This window comes from Tubulanus polymorphus, chromosome 7, assembly GCF_964204645.1.
Source record: "Tubulanus polymorphus chromosome 7, tnTubPoly1.2, whole genome shotgun sequence".
In the NCBI taxonomy this organism is placed as follows: domain Eukaryota; kingdom Metazoa; phylum Nemertea; class Palaeonemertea; order Tubulaniformes; family Tubulanidae; genus Tubulanus; species Tubulanus polymorphus.
The window spans coordinates 4525037-4537450 of NC_134031.1; the positions used below are offsets into that span (position 1 = coordinate 4525037).

Genomic DNA, 12414 nt, shown 5'->3' on the forward strand with positions numbered 1-12414 from the left:
TAAGACTACATTAAGCTTTTGCCTGAAATTGTACGAGAGCTTTTCAAAACATAATCTACTACAAAGACAACAAAGTGATATACCTTTGTTAAATATTTATATATTTACCGATGTGCCTAGGCACGCCGTTATGACTTTGAGTCTATTGTCATGAAGAGCCCATGATTTTTATATAGCCCCTCACTGCTCAGACACGTTCAATAAGTCAATATTTTAAAGCTTATGCTTTTTTTTTGTTAGGAAAATGAACTACGTATAAATGACTATTTAAAAACGTTCCGCTGTTGAGTTCATGCTCGAATGAACTCATTGAAGAATGAAATGACATTGATTCTAACTGGTTCAACATTTCACCTGTATTTATAACACTTAGTGAATATCGATGATGATGCTAATTAGCCATTGGCCTCGACTCAACTGTAATCTATTCAATCAGGAGGTTCCCATCAGTTGTAAGCTGGGATTTTAAAGGGGCTGTATTGATCGTTAAGCGTATGACATCATGGCTGCTGAAAAAGTAGCGAGGCCCCCCCCCCCCCCCTAAAAAAAAGTACAAAAAATTAAGTTTAATTTGGTGTAATCTTCTATAATTTTTCACATTGAGCTAAACATACTTAAAAAGCAATTCATGGATGGAATATTGACAATGACATCCACTCTGGTAGGGGCTGCAGATATTTCATGTCTGGTGGCTGATTCTCAGAGGAGCAATAAGAATGATAGGTGGCCGCCCCTCAAAAACCTGTTGTGGAGAACACTCACTGCCACCCTAGAATTCCTTGATTCAACCTTTATTTTCAGTGAAATAAAAGTAATTCAGGATTTTCTCGTAATTCTATTTTCTTAGATTTGGCCAATTTGTGAGAATAGTCCAATAAACCAGTACTAAGCCTATCAGACCTTCTCACTCCCATGTTGGAAAAATCTTTTACATTTTTCCTTATTTCGATAGGTCTGCCCACTGCTATCTCAAAACGAAAAACCGAATGCCAGTGTAGTCTCCTGTGCTTTTATTTGAAAGCATTTTGAGAACTTGAAGGTTTGAAGAAGATGTTCAAATCTTTTATCCATTTCATTTCCCAAGAAAATCCTCGGTATACTGACTGAGTGAACTCATCATGGATAAAGCTATGAATTCATTATAAAGCGTAGGTCAAATATTTCATTTCGGGCGGGATTGTAACCCGTTTTAAGTTTAAGCAAATAATCTAGAGCTACCTCAGTGTATAAATAACAGTACATGCCGGTTGTATGTGTGTGTGATATATGGAAACATTTCAGGATTTAATACATTATTGTTACCGGTTTAAGGGGGAACTGTCACCGGGTTTTATTGTGCTTAAGCCGCTACAAACATGAATGAAATTAGAAGATTTACAACAAGTGCGTTCAATTCTATATCGCCGCCTGTTATGAGGTCACGGCGATCTTTCGCTGAACGCAATACGTTCGACGCAAGGCGCTCCGCGTAAAGCTCCGGATTTCGATAATAGCTCGGAGAATACGCCAGGTATGTTCGAAATAATACTACATGTTTCTTACTCGGTGCTTCTCAACTTATATTCTGTTGGTAGCGTGAACTTCAACTAAGTCGAATTAAGGCAACTGGCCCTGCTTTGAGTATTATATTCGCGCATGTAGCCTATATATGTGGCCAGTGGCTTGTTCTTGTAGAGACCAGGTCCAGGACATTAGAATCGATATCAATAACCTCTTCGACCTGGGAACTCATATATCATATATTATGCCCTATAGGTATTGTTTTCAGACATAGCACTTAACTTTTTGAATATTTTATCTGGCCTATGACTGTTTTTGTTGTAGTGTTTATGCCCTCGAGGTATCACGAGTACTGATTAGCTTAGCTTCTTTCAGTCATTCTATGCTAAACAGCATGTATCTACTCTCATTGACGTCTGCGCTGAACAAGGAGGCCCCTAGGTCTTTATCTTGCTCTTTTGAAACCTTTTTTTCTGAATATCGAAAGATTTCTATTATTAAGGCCGGCTGGAAGGCTTGATAAGTTATTGGCAAATTGAGCTCGCGGCTTTATAAATAAATATGAACTACTTTATATTCTTGATCTTAATTTATGAATTAACTGTCCCTAGACTTCGTCGTCGACTGCTTCGATTAACCTATCATCATTAATGTCAAGAGCTCCGGAAATTTAAAATACATGCGCGCCATGATAATATTAGAATGTCAAATGCCGTGTTAACCGTACTTATAGTTCGAAATATCATGAAGACAATTTGTGAAGCTTAGAATACAATATCTTTTGCATGGATTTTTTTTTTAATCGCTAGATGGTGATTGCTTGTTGCCGTTAGACATTTTCCGATATCCCCTTGATATATATATATATCTGCTGTATATGTCGTCATGGAGACACGTGTATCTTACTCATAGGATTACGCGTTTTTGTCGGCAGTTTGCGTGTTGTATTCATTCATTCGTTTAATTAGAAATCAATTGGCGTTTTATGACGATCGATTTTCCGGTCAAATCGTGCTCTTTGATTAATAACGCAGCGATGAATCAGAAAAATAATGTAGTTTTTCCGTACCGAATGAAGTTGTTCGTATCGCGGTCTGTCTGGGTGTACACGCGCTAGCTTTTCGCGTCATCGGAAACTTTGTTAAAAACTTTGTTCTTAACGAGCCAAAGTCTTGGAGTTTTACAGTCCATAAATTGGGGCCGGTTACATTAGTCATGGCTTAGATTTTAGACCAACTTTGTTCTCTATGTACTGTAGCTAATCTGACAACCATTTTTGGACCTAAGCCACCCTGTGTCCGGTTCCATTAAGTTGAGACGTGTGGTCTTAAATCTTAAGCCTGGTTTTAAGTTGTTTGATTAGCTTTAGAACAGAGTTGGTGTTAGACTGGTCTTAAGTCTAAGCCATGACTTCATCGAACTGGCCCCCTGGAATTTGCGGAAATATTTTGGATTTTATGTAGGATCCATTTTGTTTGAAGATGGGGTCTCAAAGTTTTGAGTTGGTCGACGAAACTAAATTTGGCATTATGTCCGGAACTGGGTCTGTGCTTTTCGTATCTATAGAAATTTGTAGTAAGAGAACGAATGTCTGATTATATTTTTCAGATTTCGCTGATAACTCGTAAGAGTATAGACAGCCGTCCAAGGGTAAAATGAAGCGAGGGGTAAGTCCCGCGAGTCGGGGCTCTCGTTCGCCGAGTCGCGGAGCCCGCGCCGGTAAATCTCCGACGACGCTCGCCGCGAAAGCGCATTCGAAATCGCCGTCGCCGAGTCGCGGCGGCACGACGAAAATACCGGTCGTCAAGAGTCGAACGCCTACGCTCGAGTCGAGACGAGGGGAACGCGAGAAAGAGCCGGAACTGGAGGTCGTGACCGAAGAAACGTTCAGAGAAGAACCACCTGCTACAAAAGGTAACTTTAAAAGTATTTTTTTAAACGGCATTCTTGTAGAGAGTTCCTTCGACTGTAAAAAATTTGAACCTTCTATTAGTTAACCCTTTCAGTGCGTCTACACCGCAGTGCGGTGTATGAATCGGTGATGGATTTTGCTAGTACACTGCAATACGAGGTATTGATGCAAATAGTTTCTATCTCTGTTGAAAGATGGCAGCACCTGTGAAACATAGTGAAATATTAGTAACTAACGATACATCGCACTCCAGTGTAGACGTACTATAGCGGTATGTCCGTTACTCAACACACTGGGGTGGAATTTCTAGAAAATTTCAAATTATCTCAGGCACTTAAGGGTATTAACTAGTAGCACTGAAAGGGTTAATACTTAGCTAATACTGTCAAACTCACAAGTCCTCTTGTTATGAGTCTTATATCTGTTTTCTAGGTTGTATGAATTTTAGAATCCCGGGTAGAATCACCATTTGAAATGCCTTCACAGCCCGTTTCATTAGTTTGTAACATTATTGCAGGTTCTCAAACGGGCGTTAGGTATATCAATGAAGACATGATCAGACGAATATCGAAAGAGGAAAATGTGGCAAACGTAACGAAGCTTAACTTAACTTTATCGAAAGAAGGGGCGAAGAAAATTAAGGTAATTACTTTCCTACAATGGGCGGGAAATCGTGTTATCAGGGTGACCACGATACTGGAAAAATGAGAAAACACAGGCAACTAAGTTCTCTGGGAAAACACAGGGAATTTGATAAAATTTGGTAGTTCTTTGATGAATAGCACAAGGAAAGGAAACTAACGCGCGCGTGTTTTCCTCACAAATTTGTTTCACTCACGAATTATGTTCTTCATCGCTATTGTGAGAACGTTACAACTCTAAAAATCTTTGCTTGTGGTTTAACTTAAATCCCATGAATTGTATCAGCTGAAAGTTGAAATATTTCCTGGACTAGCTCACTGCTGGATCTGAGAAGGTTCTGCTTTTACCTGATTGTGGTCACTCTGATTATGCGTGAACTTACAATAATTTTCTGCTAATTTTTTCTATTTCGTATTTTTGTCGTTGTTAGTATATCGAAAATTTGGAGCGATGTAAAAAGTTGCGCACGTTGAATCTCGGTTGTAACCAGATCGAAAAGATGGAGAAATTGGACAAACTCGTTCAACTCCGCGAGCTGAATATATCGTTCAACAACATCTCGCGCATCGAAGGAATCGAAAGCCTCGTCAATTTACAAATATTGAACGTCACCGGTAACAAGATCGCGAGAATCCCCGTATTCGTTGGGAAAAAGTTGAAGGCGCTACGAACGTTTCGCATCGCGAAAAATAACATCGAAACGGTACGAAAAGTTAAATCGTGATATTTTTGACGAATGATAAAGAAGAGACTTTAACCTATTGCCATTAATTGTCGATCCATGGTGCTCTTTGTGGTTTTAAAACTTAAAGCTTAAAGTTTATGTTGAAACTGGGTTTTGGTAGATTAGGAATAATTAGTATATTTCATGGATGGGTGAATCCCTTTAATTTTCTGATGATTTTTGAAATTTTAAAAGCAGTTTATTGTGCATTTTATTTTAATCAGTAGTAAAAATGAGGTATATCGTGAAATCATGGATTAGTGGATTTTCAATTGCCTAAACTCTACCTAACCTGACAATGATCTCTAGTGAGAGTTGGTAACGTTGAGTCATTTTAAATTTTCGATTAAATAGATTCTTGGTTTTCGAACTTTTAGATCTGTACATAGTGGGTTTTTATCATATCATCTATTCTTCGCGTTATGAGAGTGGTGAAATTCTACTTTCTCTTCCATAAGATTCAATTCATTTTATTTTACAGTTAAATGAATTGAGTAAACTGCGACCGTTGACTGATTTGATGCAGTTAACAGTTTCCGACAACCCGGTGTCATCGTTGCCGCATTGTCGATCGTATTGTATATTCTACTTGCGGAGTCTGGAAATGGTCGACGGACGATCGATCACCGCCGATGAGAGAACGGCCGCGCAAGATCGATTCGAACAAGGTACGAGTTCGAAATAATCCCAGGGGCAAAAGCCTTTTACACTGAGTTTACAGGGCTGTGGTGAGTGCCGAGAATGATTGGTCTTTTATTTAAGACGCAATTTAAGGCTATTTCACTTCCGGAGTAAACCATGCTAGACCATCTTGAAAACTTGGCGAATCAGATTAATCTAGAAAACAAAATCTGGGAATTTGACAAATTTTGCATAAAACCTGGATGAAAACTTGGGGAATTTGGATATATTGTTGACCACATATACCTCATGAAAAATTAATGAATTGTCACATTTAAAACCCTAGAATTCTGATATAACATCAGGGAAAACTCACAGAATTTGTAAATTGGTGAAAAGTGGCCACCCTGTCATAGTGACTTACTTGAACATAATAAGGTTTTAAAAAATAAAACAAGTGCAACTGCTATAATGAAACAGGTGTTATCCAAGAACTACTTTAATATGAGGCTTTGTGAGTTGTTTTGAATTTCTGATTTCGATCGTTTTCAGATGAGGTTCAAAATCTCGGACGGCAATTGGAAGAAAAAGATCGCAAGATGTCGGAACTGGAGGATAATCTCATGCAAGTTCACCAGGAAAAGAAAGAAACCGAAGAACGCGAAAGGGGTTCGAAAGAAAAACATAAAACCGACAAACAGATACTCGATGAGCTACGTAAAGAAATGCAAACTAAAGACTCCCTAGTAAGTCACACAAGGAAAGAAATTTAAAAATGGAAAGAATTTTCAGTTTGTTCTCTTTTATTTGGATCTCTATCAATCTTTGAATTGGGGAAAATCGCAGAATGACTTTTTCCCAAAAAGTTCTTAATGCAAGCAACGAATATGAATTTCACTGCTGTAAGCCCAAAGGTCCTGAAAATACCTGTTTACGATGGAGTCGATGTGGCTATGAACTGCGTAATTAATCGCTTGCTCGAATGAATTTTTCAGCTGAAAAAGAAAACTTCCGAATTGACGAAGGCGTGCGAGAAACATTATGAATTAGAACAAGAGCTCGCGTTCTATAAGATCGATCATAAATTCGAAAGTTTAGGTAAACCACCGGAACGGAGCCCCGGTGATGTAAGTTTGTTATTTTGGTGAGTGAAATAATCATAGATTCGATAAGAAATTAAGGAAATTTTGTGTTTATTTTCTGGATAGGATGGTGAAGACGAAGAAGGCGGATTATTCGGCGAAAGTCCGTACTTAGGTCGCGGTCGTTACAAAGAAAATAAACGCGCGTTCGAAATGTCAAGCGGTGCCAAACCGAAGCGAGCTCAGATGTACAGTCTAGGTGGCGCCGGAATCGGCGGAGCAGGTGTTAAACGTGGAAGCGGCGATAAGTTATATTCGCCGGTCAGTCCGGTCGATAGAACGGATGACGGTCAGGAAGACGACGACACCGAGTTGTCGGTTACAGCAGAGATGGAACGCCTCGAAACGGAAAAGATCAGACTGCTAAAACTGGAAGAAGATATGCGCGATAAGGAAGAGATGCAACAAGTTCTCGACAACGAGTTGGAATTTAAACAACGCGCAATCGAACAAGGTAAAGGAGCTAATTGAACTATTGAAGGCAGGGTTTGAATAACCTACAGTAGTTTTTACAATTTTTAGCTTGAAATAGTTGGTTGGAACAGTAGGTATAAAATACCTGACATTCCTTGAAAACTTGTTCAATTTTGAGATAAAGGCAATTAGAAATTTGTAGTGTAGTTTGCAGTTGTACAGTAAACTACGCCTAAATGGTACAGTTGGGACTAGGATTTGTTTTTACCTAATTAGGTGGGTAATGAATTAGAAAACAAGCTTAGTTAGTGTTAAACATAAAAATTTGCCTAGAAAATCACTGAATTAATGGTTTACTCAGATAAACATTACTGGTTTTTGAGGAGTCGACAGTAATTTGGATATGAAAGTGATTCAGTGTATTCTGAAATGACTGATCTATTGGGACCCTGCGAATTGAAAGTAGATTCCCAAAAGATTGGAAATTTGATGTTGTTACGTGGGAAATGTGGATAACCATTGATAATTCTTTCAGCCGAAGTTAGATTGGGTAAGTTACAGAATGAACTGCAGCAGACCGAATCTCAAGTGTTGATCGCTACCGAAGAGTTCAACCGCATCGCTCAGGATTTACCGATTCGAGAACTAACCGAGGATGACAAGGATGAAATCCGACACAAAATGGCTAAAAAGATGCAGATGGTTAGTAGTAAACTGAGTGGATGTCTATCTTGCTGAGCAAGCACGCGTCTACCTGATTGTTTCGTGTGTTTTTGTAGGTGAATCAGTTGAGGGACGAAGTACAGGATCTTGAAGCTGATATGAAACAGGCCGAGGACAACGTCCGGCAACAACAGATATCCGTCGATGAAATGAAAGAACAGATGAAAGATTTAGACACCTCCGACGCCCGCTATGTAAGTTATCGGTCACTAAACTACAGTCGAAAATCCGATAGAATTAAAGTTTTGTTTATGGCAAATTTCGTAGTTATTTGGTGGTTATTTGTTGCGTAAAGTTCATGAAGTGGCAATTTGAGTTTTGTTTTTAGGAAATAGTGAAAAATTATTTGTTTAGAATCTATCGCTAATTTTCATAGTTTTATAGTTAATTTCGAATTGTTTTTACAGAGTGCTTTAAAAGTGCAAGTGGCTGACAAAGAACAGCAAATTACATTCGACAACGAACAGTATTCAGATATGCAAAGACAGTTGGATAATATGTTAGCGAGGATTGCGAAAGAGACGTCAGATATTAAAAGATTGGAGCAGCAGTTACGAGATGGTGAGCGATCAACGAGATTGTTAACTACTGAAGAAAAATTACTTGAAATGTTTAGTTTGCTTTCAGTAATGGTCTCAATTTAATCAATTGCTAAATTACAAGTTTTGAAATCAAGACAAATAAATCATTGATTTTATCCTGATTACTCGGTTGTTTGCCATATAAATCTTAATATTTGCGCTATGAAAAATTAAATGATTACTATTATCATTATTACTCATCTTTGATTGCAGGACAAGCAGCGCAGAATGATGAAATGAAAGCCGAACTGGAGGGAATAATCACGGGATTGCAGGATTATTTGTGGAACGTTCGGAAACAGGCGGACATACAGCGAGAATCGTACAACGACATGCTACGCGAAAAAGAGAGTTTGGTTCGTAAGTTGCAGAATCTCGAGGGCGAGATGTCGATGATGGAAACCGAGGCCGGCGATTATAAAGAACTTCAAAAGGTAAAGCACCGTGTTTCATTCGTTAGATTTCGGAGAATTTTTGGAGAAATACTGATCGGATTTGTTTGATGAGTACTGAAATAAGAATGGTGTCTTTCCCTGCATGAAACTGAAAAATTTGAACATTTTCATTGATATTCGTTAAAATGTTCCCGAGCACATTTCAGCTTCTGTTTTGTTCTGCATAGAATGTGAAAAAGTTTTCCGGGGTTAATGTTGAAACGTCATTGCCTAAAACAATTTTCATTAACTTTATTGATAAGGCTAACATAAAATGATACCTTGTTTCTCCGAAACACTTCTGTAAACTGCAGTGAAGTTTATGATCAGTTCATTTCTATAACTGCCGGCTCTGTTGTGGTCAGATTGATCAGGATTTCTAAAAAAGTAATGTGCAGGGTAGATACGTAGGCGGTTGGCTGGGTCAACTTTTAAGCTCAACAGAAATCAGGAACAAGGTATCAATTCTTTTTAGCCTCTCGTGCATATTATTACTATCATGTTTGCAACCTTTTTCATTTTTGATGAGAATTATCAAATGAACTAATTAAATGTATGTCCATCCTTGTAATGAGTAATGATTATTTGATGTTGTGATATATTGTTATTATAGAGATTGGCAGAAATGGAAGAAACGTTGCAGGATCAGCAGGATCTGAACGCGTCGTTACAGCAACAGTTGCTCGAATCGCCGAACATCTATCAAGAAACCGAAAAGAAACTGGAAGCAGCCGAAGATGAAATCAGCGAGCTTCAGCACGCTTTACAAGAGGAACGACAAAAGGCTCAGGTAGGGATTTATCGTCATTCCGGTTAAATTGAGGGTGGTTTCTTCGACATAAAACCATAAAAGTGCAATGCATAGGCCTATTGGTTCTGTTGTTGAAACCTGACAGCAAACCTTAGAATATGCTTAGTACAGTGTAAACGCTACTTTACTAGAAATTTGTTCTCGATTTTGAGAGTTGAGAACTTTTTTTTCCGCGAATGACAAAAAATGTTATTAAGATTATTACTGCATATATGGCACTATATTTATATATCATAGTCCCACTTTACAGAGGAATAAAGTTTCAGTTTTTCTAAGCAAATCCAGTAATTCTATTATCCAGCATCGCTTGAGGGTTGGAAATTAAAAAATCATCGTCGTTGAATTCGCATTGTTGTAAGTTTTGTCGAAAATCGCATTAGGACTTTTATATTGATGTACGCGCATGTGAAAAGTTGTCGATCGTGTTGACAGTACAATCAAAATATGTTTGCTTTTCTGTTTGCGCCCTTTCACTGGCTTCTTTTCACTCGCTATGTGTGTGTGTGTTGATCTTAATAAAAAAAGATTTTTAATTCAAACCTAAATCAACTTCGCGAACAATGGAAATGCATTGTTCGCAGATATACCAGTATATATACACCATTAGTTTCGTTGCTATCCCTCTCAATCGCTATACGTGCCTGCCTGTTCATAGTATTTTTTCAAATACACATTATATATATACAAACAGTAAAACGAACGGTTTTTGTTCGATTTCCTTCCTTGATTCCGATGATTATACCCGCTAATATATACTAAAAGGCTATAGTTACTGGCAGACTATTCATACCGGTGGCTATACGAATATGTATAGTACGTTGTAGATTGTTAGATTGTAATGGAGATTTTTTTATTGGCCTTTGAGCGCGCGATTTGCTCGAATGAACATTCGTGCCTTGTACACGTGTAGCCGACTAATACGTACTAGTAATACATACTAATTTGCGACCGTGGAATAAAGCTTTTTTCAAACGTCTTGAATGTAAATTACTCGTGGCTTCTGTCGGACTTCATCAAATAATCATATCCGTTATGACGATTGTGCGCGGCGTCGTTGTTGTTGTTCGGCACTCGCTCGATTGAGACGCGAAAAAAAACCTGTTTTCTTTCTCTCTTTTTTTCGCGATCGACGACGAAATAAAAATATTTCTATACCGATGATCGTATTACCCGCCGTCGTGTAATGAATAGAGGTAACTCGCCGTCGTGTAGCAGACGGCGTCGAAGAACAGCAGCGGTTAAATATCGTCATCTTCTTCACTTGCAGCAAGAACGCGATGAACTAACTCGCCAGCTCGGCGATACGGCCAAACGCGTACGCATCGTTGAACAGGCGCTCAATACGGCTGACGCGAAGGAAGATGAGGTTCTGAACCTCAGCGATCAGTTGGCGCAATTACAGGTAAGATTCTAGCTATAACCTTCGCTGGATTTTTAGGCTCAGGCCAGGTTGGAGCTGAAATTCTAGACTTGAGGCTATAACCTTTGCTGGTTCATTAGGCTCGAGAGCTGGTTGCGTAAGCCTGGGTGAATCGAGTTATTCCCTTCAGGTAACAGAGAACTATCGTGACTTATTTGGTAACAGTAACATTTATTAATTATTCCGAAGTCTTTGATATTGTGCTATGATTTGGATATTGAATAAGTTTTTCATTTTAATTTCTAAGAATGCATTAAAGTTTTGATTGATGGTATTTTTAAAGCTTTTTATTTTTTTCCGCGCAGAAATATCCAACTAAGTAGCATTGATTACGATAATCTTTCGAATTTAACTCGCAATTATGTTTTCATTAATTTTTAGCTTGCATGCATAGATATATAAACTGTATTAGAAGTATATAGACCTACTAGAATACTTCTACTCTACCCCTCGACTCATTTAAATGAATAAACAGAAGAATGTCTAGGGTCTACTACCGTTAAGTTGATCAATGTGAAGTGTGCGAGCTTTTTAAATCGACGTTCAATAGTCGCGTATATACAATTTGACAGTAAGTCATTACGGTTTGAATGTGAAAGTCAGTCGACTATGGAAAACAGCTGTGCCTGCGTTGTCACACGCGAAAAACATTGCCGGCGAAGAATCACGCTATCTGCCTTTACAATAGCTAATTAAACCGTGTAATTTCTCACGCCGCGGATTTCACACGTACGCGAGCGGTCTCTTGCTGCCGGTGCGTTAATGACGATTTTTGGTTACTAATTTGTCTGCATCGGACTACAATGCAAAAAAATTTGAAAAATGTTCACGTTTAGGAAAAAAACGTGCAAGATGCTCGTGACGAATATTCATTCAGGATGGCTCCTGACCTAGAAAACCTGGAAAATTCGAGAAATCGAGAAAAAATCTGTGAAAACAAATTTTACCAAAAACCTGGAAAACAGGGAATATTGACGACGTGTTTCTTTATTTAACAGTACGTGATTTAATGAAAAATGAATGAATTGTAACATTCGAAATCTAGAAAATTTCACTTATTCACTCAGGGAATTTTACGAAATCACATGGACAAATCAGGGAACACTGAGGGGATTTGTAAATGAGCGGAAAGTGGCCACCCTGTTATTCTAGCAAATCATCGCTTCTTAGAACTTAACTCTTGTTTTGCTAGGACGAAAATCAACAACTTCAGAAACAGTTGAAGGAAACGGAAGTTCGCAATCGTAGAGCTTTAGATGAATCGATTCGACCGAATGAAATCGGCAATAAGATTCAGAACTTGATCGACAATCTCGAAGAGGGAAAGGTCAGTGATTACGACCCTTGATTCGTTAAAACTGACAGTACTGATTTAGGAATCCACAGTAATTGGGATATGAAAGTCATGCGGACACCTGTAAAACTGTAAAACTTCTTGAAAACTCCTTACAATATATCCAGGAACGACCAATCTGTAAAATGAATTGAAT

At 38.4% G+C, this 12414-nt stretch overlaps 1 protein-coding gene across 4 annotated transcripts in view; it reads left to right on the forward strand.

The window, feature by feature from the left end:
• The first annotated feature begins 1443 nt into the window (after nt 1-1443).
• The window catches only part of LOC141908208 (uncharacterized), a 28849-nt gene continuing 17878 nt past the window's right edge, over nt 1444-12414 (forward strand). For all 4 annotated transcript variants that reach the window (XM_074798124.1, XM_074798125.1, XM_074798126.1 and 1 more), the window contains exons 1-15: nt 1444-1510; nt 3109-3414; nt 3930-4054; nt 4485-4757; nt 5260-5446; nt 5952-6145; nt 6395-6526; nt 6608-6995; nt 7491-7657; nt 7735-7872; nt 8086-8239; nt 8473-8693; nt 9307-9483; nt 10772-10906; nt 12117-12251. In XM_074798124.1, coding sequence (XP_074654225.1) covers nt 3156-3414; nt 3930-4054; nt 4485-4757; nt 5260-5446; nt 5952-6145; nt 6395-6526; nt 6608-6995; nt 7491-7657; nt 7735-7872; nt 8086-8239; nt 8473-8693; nt 9307-9483; nt 10772-10906; nt 12117-12251 — 2685 coding nt within the window. In that variant the 5' untranslated portion in view covers nt 1444-1510; nt 3109-3155. The remainder of the gene's footprint in view (nt 1511-3108; nt 3415-3929; nt 4055-4484; nt 4758-5259; nt 5447-5951; nt 6146-6394; nt 6527-6607; nt 6996-7490; nt 7658-7734; nt 7873-8085; nt 8240-8472; nt 8694-9306; nt 9484-10771; nt 10907-12116; nt 12252-12414) is intronic.